The sequence below is a fragment of the Bos indicus x Bos taurus genome, chromosome X, assembly GCF_003369695.1.
Source record: "Bos indicus x Bos taurus breed Angus x Brahman F1 hybrid chromosome X, Bos_hybrid_MaternalHap_v2.0, whole genome shotgun sequence".
In the NCBI taxonomy this organism is placed as follows: domain Eukaryota; kingdom Metazoa; phylum Chordata; class Mammalia; order Artiodactyla; family Bovidae; genus Bos; species Bos indicus x Bos taurus.
Window position 1 is genome coordinate 132152462 of NC_040105.1, and position 21524 is coordinate 132173985.

At 40.0% G+C, this 21524-nt stretch overlaps 1 protein-coding gene across 2 annotated transcripts in view; it reads left to right on the plus strand.

Moving 5' to 3' along the window:
- The window catches only part of ZDHHC9 (zinc finger DHHC-type containing 9), a 29919-nt gene that overhangs the window by 5433 nt on the left and 2962 nt on the right, over window positions 1-21524 (plus strand). For both annotated transcript variants that reach the window (XM_027535283.1, XM_027535284.1), the window contains 7 exons: window positions 7104-7264; window positions 11195-11353; window positions 16150-16287; window positions 17190-17238; window positions 17994-18096; window positions 19280-19383; window positions 19779-19875. In XM_027535283.1, coding sequence (XP_027391084.1) covers window positions 7104-7264; window positions 11195-11353; window positions 16150-16287; window positions 17190-17238; window positions 17994-18096; window positions 19280-19383; window positions 19779-19875 — 811 coding nt within the window. The remainder of the gene's footprint in view (window positions 1-7103; window positions 7265-11194; window positions 11354-16149; window positions 16288-17189; window positions 17239-17993; window positions 18097-19279; window positions 19384-19778; window positions 19876-21524) is intronic.

Genomic DNA, 21524 nt, shown 5'->3' on the forward strand with positions numbered 1-21524 from the left:
GATAAACAACAGGGTCCTACTGTATAGCCCAGGGAACTGTATTCAATACCCTGGAATTAATCATAATGGAAAAGAATGTGTATGTAACTGAATCACTTTGCTGTACAGCAGAAATTAACACAACATTATAAATCAGCTATACTTTAATCAAGTGTATTCTAGTTTAAAAAAAGAGGAATTTCCTAATGTATTCTTAGGATGAGGTATTTAGGAAATGTGAGCTTTAAGCACATGAACCATTCTCCATCCTTTCTGCCCAAACCCTGTCCAGCTTGTGTGATGAACACATAGCCAACAGCTGGGCTAGGAATGTCAGGACACTATAGCAGACTGACACTGACAACCTGTGAACTGTCCAACTACTGAAAGGCTATTGTGGTATTTAGTCAAATTCAACTTTCTGATAAAGCTTGGGGAAAAGACCAAGTGCACTGTGTTCTGAAAGTGGCTTCCTAGCTTTCTCTTTTAACTGTGTGACCAGATCACTACTGGGGTCAAGGTCTCTTGTGGCATGAATGATTGTGTGACTCTTGACCCCTGAAGTAGGAAGGCGTTTACTGCTGTGATCAGTGCTTATGCCTCACTGTGCCGTATCTAGCGGATATCGTATCAAGGCATTATCAAACCCTGTTGGACTGACCCTCCTGGGTGCTTCTGATGTACAGAGGAGTCATTGAATTGGATGAACTGAAAAAAGCTTTGTAGCGCTGCTTAATAATTGTCCCACTTCTAGCCTATTCAGACTCTACCTCTTTTTCAAGTCCCTTCTTGACTCTTCCTTCGTGAAATTTTTCTAGTAATTTCTGCATTCATAGGACTAATTGTACATACCAGTCATTTAACACATAATTACATGACATTTTTAATGTTCTTTAATTCTGTGGATATTACAGTTTGAGTTCTTTCAGGGTCAGGGACTATCCTCTGCATGTGTGTGGCCCCCACAATGCCTTCTACTTGGCCTTAAGCAGAGTATGTAATCAATAAATGTAGCTGAATTGATACATTCTGGATGCACTTAAGATGTAGCAGTCTTGACTCACAGAATCATAGAATGATAGATCTGAAAGGGGCCTTGGAGACCATGCCCATCCTTTTGCGGGTGACAAAACCAGGTCTACAGAAATGGATTTCAGCAAGGTCAGTCAGCCAGCCAGTGCCTTTATACGACACTGCCTTTCATCTCATTGTTACCTTTTGAATACGGAATCCTGAAGACATGCAGATTACTCAAGCTATGCATAGTGCCAAATGCTGGACTGGCATATTCTGGAGTCTTGCTAGCTAGTGTTTGTGTTGCCTTAGTGGATTCTGGGTTACCTTGGCCTCCTTAACTCATGCTCCTAGTGGCTCAGATGGTAAAGCGTCTGCCCGCAATGCTGGAGACCCAGGTTTGATCCCTGGGTTGGGAAGATCCCCTGGGGAAGGAAATGGCAACCCACTCCAGTATTCTTGCCTGGGGGATCCCATGGGCAGAGGACCCTGGTAGCCTACAGTCCATGGGGTCGCAAAGAGTCGGACGTGACTGAGCGATTTCACTCACTAGAAAACGAAGACATGTTTGTGCAAAACTGACTGTATTCTAGCATGGCATTCTGGTAGCCTTGCAGGAACAAGGAACCTCTTCCTTTAAATGTGAACTTAGAGAGTAAGCTTTTGAGTTACAAGGGATCATCACCCCTGTTGCTGCTCCTAGTCCCTGCTTCCAAGATGAGGACAGCTCTGAGAAAAATTAGGTAATGTGTGCTCCTTACCATGTTAGTGGGTGATGGTGATGAAAGGGGCACCGTGTCCCCATGTCAGACAGAAGGGAAAAGGCAGTCTGATAACAAAGTTACCGGGTTTGAGGAGACACAGGGCTAGGTAGACCAAGGCCAAACTCTGACATGGAGGGGTATCCCTGTCTATAGGACAAAGTCCAGGTCCCTGAATTCCTTAGGTGAGATTAGGAAGAAGAAAAAATGACTTTATCATGATCTCTAATCAAGAGAGTATTCTCTGAAGAATTGCCCTGTGGAGGTTCAGTCTTGTGCAGATAAGCACAAGCCCTATTCTGTGACTCTGCCAACCAAAGACAGTTTTAGAAAGGCATAGTTGCCTCTTTGATATCAATCTCTTACAGTACTTAGCTAAACTCAACTTCCTGATAAAGCACGTCCCCTGGAGAAGGATTGGGCTATGTCTCCTGAACAATGTGTTTCCCTTTACCAATTATTTATGCTTCTGTCATTCAGAATTCATCTGTGTATTTTCAGCCTTTACTACCTTTTGTGGTGGTGAGGTAGGTTCACACCGTCAGTCTCCACTGAACGTATCTCCCATCTTTTGAGAATGTCTTAGTTGAGTATAATGATCGTCTGCTTTGGGAAAAGTGAACACAAAGGACAGGGGTGTCCCAAGCATGCTGACAATAGTTGAGATGCTTATTGAGGGAAAGGAGTCTTAAATCTTCCTCCTCAGAGATGCCAGAGCTGGTATTGTGTTTAACAACAAAAAAGACACTTTATGCCTCCTCTTGCGGTAGCAAGAGGCTAATGAATTCAGGGTAATGAGGAAGATGTGTCTGGAATGGAAAGGAAGAGGCAAGAAAGAACTCATGATGATGATCAGATAAGGCCAGTTAAAGGAGGGCTTCAGAATACTGGCCTGAGGAGGTAGAGTCTTAATATAATAGATAGCAGGGAACTGTTCTAAGTTCTTGATCAGGAACATATTATAGTTGAAATTTGTTACTTGTTATTTTTGAAATTGGTTATATTTGTAACAGTTGAAATGTGAAATGTATTGTTACAACTGAAATTTGGGAACTACTTAACAGGTTTGCTTCTATAGAGATTTTGGCCTTCCTCAGTGAGAGGATGGCTCATTGCCTCAGAATTGAAAATGTCCTTGTTTGTTTAATTTTCCTATTGCTGCTGGAGCAAAACAGGGTTATACATTTTCAAAACTCTGACCTTCACATAGCAGTAAATCTTGAAGCTGATATTAAATTATGTTTTTAGTGTCCATGGAAACTTTGTCCCTCATGCAAACTCTGAATGTCATCAGCAAGAATGTTGAACTGGTCCTATGGGTGGTTCTACATGTTTACTATGCTCTAGAGATAGGATCAGAGAAGACAATGGCACCCCACTCCAGCACTCTTGCCTGGAAAATCCCATGGACAGAGGAGCCTGGTGGGCTGCAGTTCATGAGGTCGCTAAGAGTCGGACACGACTGAGCGACTTCACTTTCACTTTTCACTTTCATGCATTGGAGAAGGAAATGGCAACCCACTCCATTGTTCTTGCCTGGAGAATCCCAGGGACGGGGGAGCCTGTTGGGCTGCCGTCTATGGGGTGGCACAGAGTCGGACACGACTGAAGTGACTTAGCAGCAGCAGCAGCAGAGATAGGACGTATGTATAAGGACAGATGGCGGTCCCTGTCAGGGAGGACTTACAGCAGAGGCTTATTTCTGTTATGTGGGCTCAAGGGCCATTGTGGAGCTCTAATCCTTGGCCCTTCCTGCTGTGCCAAGCTTCCTTAAAGCCACCCTTAATGACTGCTATGGGAGCAGTTTCAAACAGCCCCCAGATTCCCAAGAGAGCTCTTCTCTGACCACTTACAGTCCTTAGAGTCTGACTCACCATCCGTACACTTGATTATTGGTCTTATCTTATTTAGCTGTTTCATATGTTAGTTATGTTTCTCCAACAAAATTAAGTTCCATTTCTCTTGTTCTTCATTTGTGAGACCCATAAATACTTGTTGGCTGATTGTGCTGATAAAAGAACAACAGCAGAAAACATAGCAAGAAAGCTAGTAGGGAGACAGAATCAGAGCACAGAACACTAGTGCACACTGCTGGTCTGAGGCAGCCCTGTCGTGGGAACTGTCTGGTTTCTTACCACTTCCACTCATGAATCTCTTTTGAAGTTTTTTGTGTGAATTGAAGTCTATGTCATTATGATTGTCCTTCCAATGAACTCTGGTGTGCTAGAGATGGGGGATGGGATATGGCACACCAGCCCAGCCTGGCACTGCTGGTTACTGCTGGTCAGTACCATCATGTGGCCCATGAGACATGTGGGAGTCCTGTCATGTAGTCCAGCTGTGGAAGCCTGAAGCTGATCAAGAGGTTGAAAGAAGATGGCTTAAAGTGATGATGTCTCTGCAGGTGGCAGAAATGGAGATTTGGTGGGGACATAGTTGCATTTATAAAATTCACAAGGGAGAAAAGTCACTTCTAACTGCCTGGTATTCTGAAGACAAAGGAGAGTTCTGTTTCAAGAAGTGTATGGATATCATTATTCATATCAATATAGATAGAAAGTACCACAGGGTTTCAAAGATAGTTTATATTTGTGGATGATAGATCCAGTCTTTCTCTAGGACAAATTAGTGATGTTTGAGGATACTCCTGACTTTTGAGGTTGATACTGGGAATTACCACCAAATCTTTGCATAGCTTCTTCTTATTTAAGAGAAATTGCTAGCTTACTGCAATTATGAGGCTAACCCAGGTGGATATTAAAGGCAGACAGATGGGTTGTAGTTTGCAGTGGTCTTAGCCTCTGGCTTTCTTATTTCCTCTTATTCTGGGTAGAAAGGCCTCCTGGTCCCACATCTGCCTTCCCAGCCACACCCACTCACTAGTGACAACTGGCTGCCAGTAGCCTTGTCTCCGAAGAACAATACAATGGGCCTGTTGTGTACTTGTTGACACACAGAGTGGATTGTTTTAGCAGGTGCAGAAGATATTCTGTGTGGAGATTACAGAGACCTTTATCCTTGATGGTGAAGCGTAATTCAAATCTAAGTTGTCCTTTGTCCGGTCAACAAGCAGGTGTTGAAATGAGACTTTAGTTAAGCTCAGTCCTTCAGGGCGTGGGGGCATCATTAATGTGTATGTTTGTGTTCTACTCTCTCTGTATCTTTTCCCTCGAATAAAACAGTTTTAAACTCCCTTTGGTGGCCAATCAGATGGCTCTGATTTTTCTAAGGCTTTTCATTGGCAATGATACACCCAGGGCAGTCTGAATTCTGGAGATGTCACTTCTTTGTTTTCAAGAGTGATTTTAGGGATGGGCAGTGATGAGGAAGATGGCTATTTTCTGCCAGTGTGGTAATTTCATTTGGCTTGTCTCAGAGATGGAGCCTTGTGTTTCTCCTATGTCCTTTTGGGTCCCTGATGAGTGCAGGTGACTTTTCTGAATTCATTTCTTGATTATCTGTACCAGTGAAGGGGAGCAGTGGAAAAGAGGGTAATCCGCAAGCTCGTGCTATGCAAGGACCTTCATTACCCTGAACTCAGTTAGCCAGACCCTACCCTTGGATTTTAGGAGAAGGAAGAAAATCATACAAAAGCAAGCTGAGAGCAAGGATTTTGTTAAAAAACAAACAAGCAGGCAAGCAAACAAAAAGCCGCAGAAATCATTTGCAAATTCACTCCTTATGTTCACCTTCATGGCAAATTGCTCAGCCAAGCAGTACGGTTGGTTCCCACGCGCCATGCAGTTGAGTGTGTGGCAGGGAGGCAGGAGAAGGATCTCATGGGGATTGTTCCAAACATGCAGCGAAGGTACAGCCTGGGGTTAAAGGTCTGCTCCGAGTGGACAGCGGCATGCTTAATCCCCATGCTGATGAGGTAAGCCTTTTTCCTAGCTTATTCTCTTCACTCTCCCTCTGGTCCTTGTTCATCTACTTATAGTCAGCTTCCAAGACAAGATTTCTGTGTTGAAGGAGGAAATATGCATCAGGAGAAGGAGAATAAAAAATAGGTCAGTGATAACTCTCATCACATATTCCCATTTATTTGGTTTGATGTTCAGTTCAACTGGACAAGTATTTGTTGATAGCTTCTTTGTTCCCATACTTGTATTAGGCTCAGGGAGATAGAGATCCATGATGATAATGCTAATAGCTGACATTTACTTAGCATTTACTATGTGTCAAGGGCAGTTCTAAGCATTTTATTTATATTCATGCATTTGAGCCACACAACCGCCCTATGAAATACTACTATTATCATCTTCATTTCATAGATAAGGAGACAGAAGTTAACTCAGTTACCGCAACTATGAGCTGGTAGAGCTCAAACCCAGGCGTTCCCACTCCTAAAAGGCAAAGTTCTTGCTCTTCGGAAGTTTAACTGGGGGAGATGAAGTCAACGTAGCGAAAAACAGTGCAGTTTAGGATAGGCCTTTGGAAGAGGCAAGACCTCACTAAATCCCAGATTCTTTAGCTATCACAGATGTAGTGTGAGAAGTAGATGCTACAGTGCGTCTGAAGAGCCAAGTGCATATGGTGTGTCCTCAATAAATTGTGGTTGTAATGGTGACAGTGATGGCATTGATGCATTGATGGCTTTGGATCTGAAAGGCCAGTAGAGCTGGGATATCCAGAGAGGGAGAGGAATGGCCTTCCAGGTGAGTTAAGGGAACAGAGGGAAGAAATATGATATTGAGAAGGGGTGCTAAAGAGATACAGTTTTCTTATTTACTTGCTTATGGTCACTGGTCACCTACTGGCTGAGCTAATTGAGGAAGGTAGAGGAGTAAGTGGATGTTGCAGAGTCAGGCAGCATCTCTGAAGCTTTTCAGTGGCCTTTGGACACACTGGACACACCCACCTGTTTGACACTGGGACTCTGCTTCATAGCTGGTCCTCATCTTTTCTTCCCTCTCCTTGGGCTCAGGCCCAATGTCAGATGAGTGAGTACGAAAAACTCTAGACATTCCCAGAGTGAAAGCAACCTGTGGTGCTTACAATCCAGGCTCAGTTACGTCCCAGACCTTAACAGGTATGAGCCTTTGCTGAAGTGCATAGGAAATGTGGCTCCCAGCAGGCTGATGGAAGGGACTGGGCTTGGGGGTATTGGAGGTCCCTTAGACTGTCTCCTGTATATTATAGGTAGCATCAATCAGTGATGTATTTGTTGAGCTCCTAGTATGTGCAGAACCATGTGTTAGGAGGTTTTGGTAATTTGAGAAAAGCAAAAAATATGTCCCTGCCCTTGAAGTACTGTGATTTTGTTGTGGAGACCAGAGTGACACACTGGTAGTAATTCGAGGTCGGTACTGTGTAGGAGTAACCAAGTGTTCAATTGTCTGCTTTCTGCAGATGCCGCTACCTGGCTGTTCAGCTGTCTCCTGCCATCCCTGTGTTTGCTGCCATGCTGTTCCTTTTCTCCATGGCTACCCTGCTGAGGACCAGCTTCAGTGATCCTGGAGTGATCCCTCGGGCCCTACCAGATGAAGCAGCTTTCATAGAAATGGAGATAGGTGGGTTTTCTGACCAGCTGGCAAGATGCTGTACAATGAGTGGCTTTGATTGGTAAGGGAGTGGAATCATAATTATAGTTGCAGATTAATACTCACTTCCAGCCTTTTCCCCCAGGGATCCTGAATCTGAGATTGTTACCACTCAGTAAAGAATGTGAACTTCATTCTTCCCTCTTTTGGGTTGCATTTCAGGAAAGATTTCTTACCAAGGTCCTGCTACACTGTTTCCAAGAGGATTTTTTTTAAATTAAGAAAATAAAAACTTTTGGAGGGTCATCAATTCATTTGATTTTTTTAAATGAAAACTATAAACCTCTTCATAAAAATATTTTTATATGCATCACACATATACAATTTTTTAATATTTATTTTTATTTATTTTATTTGGCTGCACTGGGTCTTAGTTGTGGCACATGGGATTTTTGTTGGGGCGTGCAAGATCTTTTTAGTTTTCAGCATGTAGGATCTAGTTCCCTGACCAGGAATTGAACCTGGGCCCCCTGCATTGGGAGCTCAGAGTCTTAACTGCTGGACCACCAGGGAAGTCCCTGGATATAATTTCAGGACTTCATAGGTCTTCTGAAGCACTTGCATGGGTTTCTAACTAAGAATTCCTGCTTTAGGGAAACACAGGATGAAAGGGGACACTTATGGTACCAGGAACCATTGAGAATTCTAGGAATGGTAAAGGAAGTAGTTACAAGCTCATCACAGTGCAGTCTGCAGCTCAGGGTGGGGCTCTTTGGGACAGAGATGAACTGCTGTACTAACCAGGAGCCAGCCAGGGTGCCCTCATGAATTGAAGCAGAACATTCCAGAACTCGAGGAGGGGATATCCTAGGAGCTCACACTGCAAAAGAAGGCTCTGATGCCAGTACTCCGAGAGACTGGGAGCCCACCGGATCCAATAGCAGTCGGTGCCTGCCTAAGTTATTCTCAAGTCTGATACTCAAGCAGCTAGAGTCAGCATCCAAGTCATGTAGAGTAGAAGAAAGGGACCCAGGACTTCTAAGACTAAAGCTGTGCCAGTGGAGCACCGACCCGTGGTTAGCCTTTAGTTTCTTCAGGTGCTTTGTTATTGTTGCTTGTTTGTTGGGATTTTATTAATAATAATATTATTTTATTTAATTAGAAAGATACAAACATGTTAGAGTTCTAATAGGTATTATATTGCATTTGTATCTTATTTTTGAGAGAATCTATATTTGTATAAATATTATATGCCTCTCCAAGAGGATAGTATATTTTTCTGTATTTTCAGACTGAATTTTGTACCCTTTGATACAATTTTTATCATTTTTAATATAATTTCTGTACTTCTCATCCTGAGTTTATTCCTAATGTTTATATGCGTGCTGCTGTCAAGGAAATGTTTTCTCCCAGTTCTAGTTGGTTTCTTTTTCCCCCCAGTTTTATTGAGATATAATTGACATGTGACATTGTGTAAGTTTAAGATGTACAGTGTTTTTATTTGATATTCTTGCTTTGAAAGCTTCCAGCTTTTGTATTTCTTTTGTTTATTTAACTGTGGTTATCTTGCTTCCTAGTGGATTTCTTTTCAAAAATTTCTGTTTAGTTGTGCTAAGGGGACACATGTTTGTGCACATCTGAGCTCAGACTACTTAGGGACGCAGTGAGGGTGGGAGTTGTGGGAAGGAAGCAGAGGTGGGGCTTGTTGCCACAGCTGGAGTTGGGGAAGACCTGGGCTAGTTAGCAGCAAGATAGGAAGGGACAGCTGTGAGTGTAGTCTTTGCTCTCTCTGGGTTATTCTTTCATCATCCTCTTTCCATTCACATATGGAGAAACTGAAGGTCAAGGCAGTGCTTTGACGTGATCTTTCCTCTCACAGCAGACGGTTAGCAAGGTTAGCTCTGTTTTGCCAGATTGCTGGGCCCAGGGCCCAGTCTTGAGCTGTCAGGTTGTTACCTCTGCATTTAGCACGTTTCTCTCAATAGTAGAGTGTATTCTTGAGTTCATACATATGTTTATGTTAACAAGTTTTTGTCAACTTGCATTTGGCCCTGTACTAGGCATGCTGTGGGTGGGGTCTGGGTAGGGGAGAGAAGACGACATGTGGCTCCCTTGCATAGTAGCCCGCCTCATGGGGAGGGTGAGCCATGCACTGTCTCCCAGGTGCCTTCATGCAAAGCACATGCAGAAGAAGGTTAAGGTGACGTGCTGGTACTTATTATCATCCTCTAATGAATAGCTCTCCCCATTCTTTTAAGACTTATGTCACACTGTTATTGTTTGATTTCACAGCATCCACCCCACTCTGCAAAAAAAGGAAAAAAGTTCCATATGGCAGATATTTTTAAAATCAAAGTGAATTGAAAAAAATCTGTTTTTAGAATTATCCTGCACAGCAAGGGTGCAATGAGGCAAGCACTCTCACATGCTACAGATGGGCGGGCATTAAATTGATACAATCTGTCTGGGAGGCAGTTTGGCAATAAGTGACATGGGCTTTAAGGGTTCTTACACTTTGACTCAGTCATTTCACTTCTCTCAGGATTAGCTAAAGGAAATAAATCTGGGATGTACTCAAATAATCGTAGAAGGATTTTTAATGCATCATTTTTTTCTTTTTCCTAGCTATTTTAATGACAGCAACTTAATATATTACTGCCCAGACTTCAACATGTTTTCCTTTTTTTCTTTATGATTTAGCAATAAATTTTAACACATAAACATATTCTTGAGGAAAAGGAGGAGATTGTGATTAGGGTGGAGATCAAAGGGAACAAGCTTTATCTTTAATGTTTTAAGTTTTTGCATACAACATCATTTAAATAGCAAAATTCCAGAGACAGCTTAAATGCCCGATAACATGGATTGGTTAAAATAATTGCAGTACATGCATATGATACAATATAGATAATGATGTTTTCAGAAAAAAACAATTAACAACTGTGGAAAAAAAATGCCTGTTGTATAATGTTAAGTGAAAAATACAAAGTATAAAATTGTATCTATAATATAATCTCAAATTTAAAAAATTATGAATGTTTGTTTATCTGTTGAATAGAGGGAAATACACCAAAATGCATAAATATCCCTGAGTTGAGAGATTGTCAGTGGTTTTTCTTATCTCCTATTCGTATTTTCTGTTTTTTCAAATTTTTTTGCAATAAGCATGTATCACTTATTTTTAAATGATTGTTTTTCTGATTCTAAATATTGCCATTTTTTTCATGCATATATTTACTTTTGCAAGATAAAATCCTTTATACCTGTTTCTTTTTAGCATACATTTTCATTTTTCAGTATGTTGTGAACATTTTCCTGTATCATTTAAAATGCACGCATCATTTAAAATGGCTACATAATATTTCACCCCATGTGTGTATCATAATTTACTTAACCGATCTCCTACTATGATATTGAGGTTATTTTCAGTCTTTCACTATTAAAAGGGACTTCTGTGACAAATATCCTGCTTTAACATCTTTTGTACATCTCTTTGTAATTTGGTAAGTTCCTAGAAGTTGAATTGCTGGGTCAAAAGTATACACATTTAAAATTTTGGTAGTCACTGCCATATTGCTTACTGGTACCTCCTCCCCATCCTTGCCAACACTGGGTATTTTTCTTTCTAATATTTGTTAATATAGAAAGTGGAAATGGTAACTTTGTGTTAATTTTTTATTTCTTTGGTTATAGGTAAAGTTGGATGTTTTCATTTCATGTATTTTTTAGCCATTTTTATTTCTTCTTATATGAATGTTTTTCTTTGTTATCAGCCAAAAAGCTTGAAGAAACACTTTTTTACGTGTAAACAAAATAATTGAATGGCGCTCAGTGGAGTTTTGGAAAGATACCCTTGTGATGTTGAGAGTCTAGTCTGGAGATGATAGTGGGCCTAGGGAACCTTTGATTATTCTCATTGCTCTTGGAGAGGTGGTATTAACTGTCTTTACTGATCTACAGAAGCTACCAATGGTGCGGTGCCCCAAGGCCAGCGACCACCCCCTCGTATCAAGAATTTCCAGATAAACAACCAGATTGTGAAACTGAAATACTGTTATACATGCAAGATCTTCCGGCCTCCCCGGGCCTCTCATTGCAGCATCTGTGACAACTGTGTGGGTGAGTGAAACTAAAGGGGCTTTGCCTGGGGGAAAGGCTGACTTGAAGAGGATCAGAGTGATTTTTCTCAGGAAAAATCAGTGGGGATGGGAAAATAGATTTAGATAGAAAATGAGCTAGATTTAGTTAAGAAATTTTAGATAGGAAACAAGCTTCTGAACAGTTGTAAATCAACTGTACTTCTGTAGATCAGATCATAATTTAAATATCCTCTAGTCTAAAAATTAAAAAAAAAAAACCTCTTGTAAATGAAGAGATGAACTTTACCTGTTTTTCAAATCTGAATTTTCCTCTGCTGAATCTGTTTCAAGTGGAAGCCACCTTGCAAAGGGGGAGGAGAATCCTAGTCCACTGGAGGGCAGCATCGAGGAAGGAAGGGCTAAATAAGAAGTGGTGTTCCCAAGAAGAAAAAAGTTGCTAGCACTTATTGAATTTCTCATATATATTAGGCACTGTGCTAAGTGCTTTCTCTTTCTCTCATTTAAGACTTATAAAAACACCATAAGATATATATTATTCCCATTGTACAGATGAGGAAATAGGTGAAGCACCTTTGTGTAGGTTCGTATGAAGCTGGAAAGGGTCTAATTCCAAAATCCTCATTTGTTCTTTCTCTGCTTCTGCTTCAAGTGTGGCAGGTGTATGTGTACATAATACAGGGGTCCGTGCTTCTATTTGCATATATATGTGACTTAGTTGTAATCACTGCCTAGTGTATGCTGAGCCCTGGAAAAGATCAAAAACAGACAGTAAATACGTCTGTTGAAAGGCAGATGTATGCTGTTCCTTATATTATCAATAGGCATTCTTCCAGCATTCTTTGTATATGCCATGGAGTATGCCTGAGTACATTGCTTTCCTCTTATTAGCCAATTCTTTTTAGTTTAAGGGTGGGAAGATGTATCTTACTTTAAATGGTAAAAGCTATATGTAGATAGGATTTTTATAAATTGAAACATTTTAAGTGAACCAGGAAACGTGATATTTCAAGAAAGTCTGATGTGACGGTTTTCAGAAAGAATTTCCTCTCCTTATTAATATTCTTAAAGATAAAGAACTCATGCAAGTTGATTTTTTAAAGAAGAAGCCCTAATATTTCAGTAGAAATATGGACAGCAGATAAAACAGGAAATGCATTTACTTAGTTAACATGAAAAAAATGTTCATCTCTACTCAACATCAAAGAAAAAAATTAAACCAAGATCTTTTTAAATCTAGGAATTCAGCAAGGAAAACTTGATAATGCTTCATCCTATACTAGTGAGAGTATACATTGGAATGAACTTTTTGGAAGGCAACCTAGTAAGATTCATGCCTTGGAACATGTATACTCTATGATGCCACTAACTTGCTTTCTAGGGATCTATCCCAAGAAAGTAATTAGGGATATGGTAAAAGATTTAGGTATGCACATATTTACCTCCAGATTATTATAATAATGAAAAATTGGAAAGAACCTTATTGTTCACCAGTAGATAGATGGTCAAATAAATTGTGGGACATTCATGCAGTAGACTTCTGTCTATGGGAAAAGCTCATCCTAGAGAGTGGAATGAAATAAAATAGAAGATAGGCTACATTTATAGTGCAATCTCAGTTACCCATTGAAAAAAATAAAAGTATGTATAAAGAATTATGCATGGAAGTACTCCAGAATGCTTATTGTCTATTATCTATAGGTTGTGGGGTTATAAGGGATTTTGTTTCCCTCATTAGAAAAAAAATTTCAAGTTTTCTACAATGAGCATGTACTGGTTGTATTATTAGAAAAAAGTGTGATTTTAATATAATAAAAATATATCTGTATAAATATATATTTTCCAATGTTTTTTATATGGTGGGTTTGTTTAAAGTAAGGCTATCTTCATTCCTTTTTCTGAAAAGATATTGCAGCCCTTTAACTAGGAGATGCACCATTCTTAACACTTATATTTTTGACTGGTACACAGCTCATTGTGCTTTAAAAATGATGTATTTTATTCTTTGTGGGTTTTTTTGATTCATTAAAATAATACACATTCATTATAGAAAAGATGGAAAGTACAGGTATAAATAAAACTTAATACCAAGCTCATTCTCCATTTTGTTGTATTTCCTTCTAGTCTTTCTCTTGTTTGTAAAATTGGATCATACATGATAGAGTTTTTAGTCCTGCCTTTGTATATGTACTTAATGTGTATATAACTTAATGTTATATCCTGAGCATTTTTCTACATCTTTAATAAATGTTTTTTTAATATATTATTGTTATTATTTTGACCTCACTGCATGGCCTGTGGGATCTTAGTTCCCCGACTAGGGACCGAACCCACATCCCTGCATTGGAAGGCAGTGTCTTTACCACTGGACTGCCAGGGAAGTCCCAGAATATGTTACTTTAATGACTGCATAATCTATCATATGACTATATTCTAGTTTATTTAGGCAATCTGCTATCAGTATATATTATTCACAGTCCTATTTCATTCATTATTATAACACATTAATCAAAATTATTAAGTTTAGGGATGTGGTGAAATTGGAACCTTCATACTTTTCTGGTGGGAATTGTAAAATGGTGCTGCCACTGTGAATACTACTTTGGCAGTTCTTCAAAAAGTTAAAATTATATGGCTCAGCAATTCCACTCCTGGATATATACCTGTATTAGTGTGCTTGGGCTGCCATAACAGAATACCACAGACTGAGTAACTTAAATAACAGAAATTAATTCCATCATAGTGCTGGGTGTTAGTGGTCCAAAATCACAGAGCCAACTGGGTGGATTTCTGGTGAGGATTGCAGGTGGCCACCTTCTGGCTGTGTCCTCATCTGGCCTTTTCTCTGTGCTCGCATACTTCTGGTGTCACTTCCTTTTCTTATAAGGCTACCAGTCGTATTGGATTAGGGCCCCACCCTTATGATCTCATTTAACTTTAGTTATTTCCTTAGAGGACATATCTCCAAATATAGTCATATTGGGGCTTAGGGCTTCAACATATAAATTTTAGGGAGGAGGGAGATGACACAATTCTGTCCATAGCAATACCAAAAAGAACTGAAAAACAGAAACTCAAACATGTTTGTACATCAGTGTTCACAATAGCCAAAAGATGGAGGCAATCCAAGTGTCCCTCAACAAATGAACAGATAAGCAAAAATGTGGTATAGCTATACAATGGAATATTTTTCAGTCATAAGGAGGAATGAAGTGCTGATACATGCTACAACATGGATGAGTCTTGAAAACATGCTGGGTGAGAGAAGTCAGACGCAAAAGGCCATATATTGTATGATTCCACTTAAGTGAGATATCTAGAATAAGCAAATTCATAGAGATAGAAAGAAGATTAGAGGTTACCAGGGGCTGGGAGAAGGGGAAAATGGAAAGTTACTCCTTAATGAGTACAGAGTTTCTGTTTAGGAGTGATGAAAATTTTTGGAAATAAGTATTTGTGATGGTTGTACAACACTGTAAATGTAATTAATGCCAGTGAATTTTACACTTAAAATTGGTTAAAATGGAAAATTGTATGTTTTATATATTTTACCACAATAAAAAGTTTAATGAAAAAGTATTGACCCTAAATTTCTGTGCCCTTCTCTATTTCCTTGTAAAAAATTACTGAAAATGGATTTATTCTGCCAAAGGGATGTGAACATTATTAAGGCTCTTGATACATGTGCCCAAATTGCTTTCCAGAAAGGTTCTCTCAATTTGTAGTTCCACAAACAGTATATTATACATTTTACCCTGTTCTCACTAGCATTGAATATTATTTTATATAACCTTATTTTGATAGGCAGAAACTTTCTTATTGTTGTATTAGTATTGCACTGGCTTATTAATGAATCAGAAGACTAAATATATGTTTATGTGGTATTATTAACTGTTTTGCTTTTTGACTATTTTCTTGAAGGAGTATTTGTATTTAATAATTGATTTATAAGGACTTTTAATACACTAAGTTTCAAAATTCAAATATATTCCTGTTGGGTTTTATTCCTCTTTAATTTTCCTGATAGTATTTTTAACATATAGGAAATATTTTTTAAAGTGTATGAAGTCAAATAATTTCTTTGTCATCTGTGTTTTTTTCCATTACTTTTATGCTTAGAAAACCCTTCTCCATTCAGGAGACAAATGTTCACCTAGTATTTTTGGTTATTTTAAGGTTTCACTTTGTTTTTACATTTAACTCTTTAATTCAGCCGGAATTACTTTTGATAAATAGTGTGAGGAAAAAAGATTGAACCTTATTTTCAGTCAAGTAACCAATTGTTTATGGAATGATACTGCCTTTCACCACTGGTTTTGTAGCACTGCTTTTCCCAGACATCTATTCTATTTCTGGGCTATTTCCATTCCATTAAGCTATGCCACACCGTTGAAGGTGTATAATTTTTTACTAACTGGAGTTTAAGAAAAACCACACTACTCATTTTTCAAAATTTCCTTGGCTATTTATACCGATTTATTCTTCCTGCACTTAGTAGACTCACGTACCAAGACTTTTCTTTGGAAAAACAAGCTCTGTGCTGTTAACTGACGGTGAGACAGATCACTTAACCCCTCAGTATCCCAGTTTCCTTATCTGTAAAATGGAGAAAAGAACATCTTCTTTTGCCTAATTTCCAGGGTGATTGTGGGGATCGAAGGAGATGGCTGTGAAAACATTGCAAAAAGTAAAAACCAGTATTTTTTACAGTTGCAGTACACAAGGATCCTAGGGGTCTGGGAATTAGGTATGAAGTGGATGGTAGGGTTGTGCTTCATCTTGGAGACTTTGGTGCTGGACTCTCTCTTTCTCCCACAGAACGCTTCGACCATCACTGCCCCTGGGTGGGGAATTGTGTTGGAAAGAGGAACTACCGCTACTTCTACCTCTTCATCCTGTCTCTCTCCCTCCTCACGATCTATGTCTTCGCCTTCAACATCGTCTATGTGGCCCTCAGTGAGTATACAGGGCAGTGTCTGTTGGTGGAAGGGTGGGTGAGGGGAGAAGACTTGAAGACAGCTTAGGGGAGTGGTTCCATATCCTGGGGGGACTTTCCCATTGCAAAGGCACCTTAGGACCAGTTAGAAGTGAGCACCACTGTCTGCTCCTGAGCAGAGCTCCAAACCTCAGGATTTACTGAGCATGTCGGCCTTCTCAGTGGCCCTCTGCTGGGGATCAGGACCATAATTACTGGTTTGTCCCTAGAGCACCTGGCATGTCCCAGGTGATCTCAAAGGTTGGGGATGTACTTTTGGTGTATGTGTCCTCTCTTCTGCCTCATAAGACCTGCTTGGTGCGAGGTGGTAGAAGGGGTTATACCAGAGAAATGTTTTTAGTGGCTCATGGTCTGCTTCAGAAGATAGAAAACACACACTTGTGCACGTGCACACACCCCCACACATCCAGCAACCCAAGAACAGACAGGATGTGGAGTTACAGGAGTGGTCTTCCTCAGGGTAGCTCCCTGGGAAGAGATGAGTTCTGAGCTGGGTTTTGAACAGTGGAGAGATATAGATTGGGGAAAACAGAGGATTTTTCTGGGATATCTGGTTTCTTTCACCTATGAATGCATTTTCCCCCTCCATGCCCATAGCTGGAGGTTAGGGAGAAGGGAGGGGAGCCAGATGCTGGGCTTGTGGCTGACTCTCTAGTCGTGTTGGGTCCTGCATTGGAAAGGTGAACCCTTTAGTCAAGAAAGCACCAGCTTGCAGGTGAGTCCCTTACCTGAATGAGGGCTTATATCTTGCCAGCTTGTAACAAGGATAGGGAGGGAAGAAGGTGAGTAGGCACTAGAGTATGAGGGTATTTTTTACTGAAGTTACTAATCTTTCTTTCTACTCCTCCTCCCAATTTCACAGAATCCTTGAAAATTGGCTTCCTGGAGACATTGAAAGAAACTCCTGGAACATATCCTCCCCTGGCAGTAGGTCCCTGTGCAGCCCTCTTAAACTACTTTTCAGCGTGCTTTCTGTCTGCAGTTCTCCACCATCTCATTTTTCAGACGTCAGAGAGTGCCAATGTCTAAAATTGAAAAATGTAGTCTTAGTGGTGGCAACCAGAATGGAAAATGGCTGGGGCTTAAAGGGAGGTCTTTTTTCACCCTTGTCTCCACTGCTTCCCTCCCAAGTCCTTCTGATCCCAGGCTCAGCTGTGCCTTCTCTAGTGGGCTGTACTTTGCTCTCAATAGACCTCTTGTGTCACTAGAAGTCCCACCTTCCTGTTACAGCTAAGGCTTATTTTGTACAGCAGTTACATTTCTGAGAAGGAGATTCAATTGGGATTTCTAGAATTCACATTCTGGTTTTTTTCCCATCAATTTTTTTGTTTATAGAGTTTGTTTTCCAGTGGCAGAGATGACCATCATTGTTTTGCTTTGGACCCCTCCTAAATGTCCCTTTCAAAGAGCCAATGATGAATAAACAGACAAACGTCTAAATACACTAAATCTGTTAGAGAGCTCCTTGTAGTGTATAAACAGGAGTCTGTTACTTTTCGTGAGGGATAGAGCCAGTGAGTTTAGAATTCATCCATTGTTATAAATGGATATATATTTGTGATGTATGTTCCAAGGGCTAAAGATGGTGTTATTGGTGCCATGAGCATCGGCCAAGGCATTAAGTCCCCTGGTGTGGCTTCTTCAACATTCCTTAACAGCACCTCACTGTTCTAGAAGTACTCATTTGCTTCTTCACGCTCTGGTCCGTCGTGGGACTGACTGGATTCCACACTTTCCTTGTGGCTCTCAACCAGACAACCAATGAAGACGTGAGTCAGCTTTTCCTCTCCTCATCACATATGCTTGTACCAAAAGCCTATTCTCTAATTACCTGCTAGAGAACTGTCTCCAGGGCCTGGGAGGTTGAGGCAGGCAGAAGCCAGGTGTGGGAGATGGTTAAACCAGGTGTGTAGAAGAACAAGCAGACTGCTTTGTTTGGAGCTGAATGCCTATAGGGAATGAGGAAGAAGAGGTTGAATGGTTGGGTGGGCACAAGGTCTTCAAACGTTCATACATCCTTAAAAGTTAACTAACTGGATTTGGAATGGAGAGGGATAGTTGCATTGAATTACATCCTTGCTTTTAAAAAGTTACTGATTAATCCATATTTACTGTAGAAAATCAGAAACTACAGATAAACAAAAAATAGCTAATAAGTCCCTGTAATTTTACCTCCTGCTGCTGCTAAGTTGCTTCAGTCGTGTCTGACTCTGTGCGACCCCATAGACGGCAGCCCAACAGGCTCCTCTGTCCCTGGGATTCTCCAGGCAAGAACACTGGAGTGGGTTGCCATTTCCTTCTCCAATGCATGAAAGTGAAAAGTGAAAGTGAAGTTGCTCAGTCGTGTCCGACTCTTAGCGACCCCATGGACTGCAGCCTACCAGGCTCTTCTGTCCATGGGATTTTCCAGGCAAGAGTACTGGAGTGGGGTGCCATTGCCTTCTCCTAATTTTACCTCCTAGGCCTCACCATTGTTATGGTATGGTCTATAGTCTTCTAGACTTGTCTAGACTTGTTCCCATGTTTGTTTATGTGAGTATATTATGTTTTTTTCCAGTCTGGATTTTTTTTTCTTTTTTTAAATAAATTTATTTATTTTAATTGGAGGCTAATTACTTTACAATATTGTAGTGGTTTTGCCATACATTGACATGAATATTATGTATTTTTAAATGGAAATAATATATAACACACAGGTATCTACATTTTCAACTCTATTGTGAATATTTTTCCATGGCTATGCATATATTTTTTTTCTATTGTGGTAAAAGACATATAGCATAAAATGCACCATCTTAAACCATTTTTAAGTGTACAATTAATTGGCATTAGTACATTGACATTGTTGTGCAACCATTGCCACCATCCATCTCTAGAACTTTTCCATCTTCCCATTCTCTATGTAGTTCTTCAACATAATGTTTAATGTAAGCCTTGGCTTTTGTCTTGCAGATCAAAGGCTCATGGACAGGGAAGAATCGTGTCCAGAATCCCTATAGCCATGGAAACATTGTGAAGAACTGCTGTGAAGTGCTGTGTGGCCCCTTGCCCCCCAGGTACTCAAAGGACTGGAAGGTTCTGGAACTCTTGGGACAAGCAGTTAGACCCAATCCTGTCACCTGGTCTGATGGGTTCTTCTGAACATGGCCTCTTGGTGTCAAAAGAAGGCTTCGATTGTCCCTGGGTGCCATATTTACATGAACCGTAGACCACAGGCTGGTTGTTTTGAAGGGATGACCTTTCATTCTTATTTCATCTGTTTATTCCTTTGTTAATGTGGTATTCCATGATTTGTGGAAGAAAAAAGTGAATGGAAGGCAGGAGGTGCGTGCTTGGATCAGGCTAGACTGCCAAAGGGCAGATTTGTGTTTTCCAGCACACACAGCAAGCAGATGTGGGTGGATGTACAGGTGGATGTGAAGTGTTTTGTTAACTCTGCTATCTCCTTCAGTGTGCTGGATCGAAGGGGTATTTTGCCACTGGAGGAAAGTGGAAGTCGACCCCCCAGTACTCAAGAGGCGAGTACCAGCCTTTTGCCTCAGGGCCCAGTAAGTGTTCCTGACTTTTTTTAAAGCTTTTAGACTTTAAGACTGATTCAGTGATAGAGGGTATAGGCTAAATTTATACCTTAGCGATATAATTAGGCAATTTTGTGTCCAATCACTCCAGCTTCCCTGTGTCTGCTTCTGTGCTGACATTTTCTTAAGATCTTTGTGCCCTTGACATAGATTAAGATCTAGTCATTTCTCCAACATTTTGTGCCAGCCAATGTGCTAAGGATACACCAATGAACAAGGCATCCAATGTCCCTGCTCTTACGGACCTCATTGTGTAGTGGGGATGAGAGACAATAAAACAGGCTGTTAGTTGGTACAGTGACAAGTGTCTTGATGAGGGAAGAATAAAATGCTATAGGAGCAATGGTAGTGGTCAGGAGAGTGGGTTGGAGTTAGTGGTGTGGTTACCTTAATAGAAGGGGGCTTCTCTGAAATATGCAGGTGTTACGGAAACTCTCCCAGCTATACTGCTCAGATATGTTTTAATAAAGTATGTTCCTAAGAAGTTATTAGTTGAACTTTCTTCTTAAATAATAGCTCTATTGAAATATGATTCAGATACCATAAAATCTCAGTTAAAAATGTAGGATTCACTGGTTTGTAATATATTCACAGAATTGTGCTATCATCACAACAATCAATTTTAAAACATTTTCATTGCCCTTCCCCCCCCCAAAAAAAAACCCTGTACCCATTAGCAGTCACTGTCCCTTTCCCCCCAGTTCCCTCAGCCCCATCCCTAGGCAACTGTTAATCTGTTTTCTTTTACTGTAGACTTCTTTCTTCAGTACATTTCATGTGAATGCAGTCGTATTATATGTGGTCTTTTGAGACTGGCTTCTTTCATTTAGGATTGTATTTTCAAGGTTCATCCATGTTGTAGCTTGTGGCGGTACTTTTTTCCCTTATATGGTTGGATAATATTCCATTATATGGATAGACCACATTTTATTTATACGTTCATCAATTGATAGACATTTAGATTGTTTCCACCTTTTGGTTATTATGAATAATGCGGAAATGAACATGTGTATGCAAGTTTTTACATGGACTTATGTTTTCATTTCTCTTGGCTATATACATGAAATTACTGGGTCATATAATAATTTTATGTTTAACCTTTTGAGGAATGGCTGTACTGTTTTCCAAAGTAGCTGTACCATTTTTTCACCCCCACCAGTTGCATATGAGGGTTCCCGTTTCTCCATATCTTGGGCAACACTTGTTATTATCATCCACCATTTTGATTCTAGCCATCCTTGTGTATGTACAGCCATATATCGTGGTAGTTTTGATTTGCATTTCCCTGATGCATTGATATTGAACATCTTTTCATTAGTTTATTGGCCAGTTGTGTATCTTCTTCTTTGGAGAAGTGTCTATTCAGATCCTTTGTCCATTTTTAAATTGGATTGTTTGGGATTTTTTTTTTAAATTTTTGAGTTGTAAGAGTTTTTTGTTCTGTATGTAAGTCCCTTATCAGAGATTTGATTTGCAAAGATTCTCCAATTTTGTATATTGTCTTTTCACGTTCTTGTTGGTGTCCTTTCAAGCACAAAAGATTTCAGTTTTGTGTGGTCTAGTTTATCTATTTTGGTTGTTTTTGCTTGTGCTTTCACTGTCAGATCTAAGAAACCATT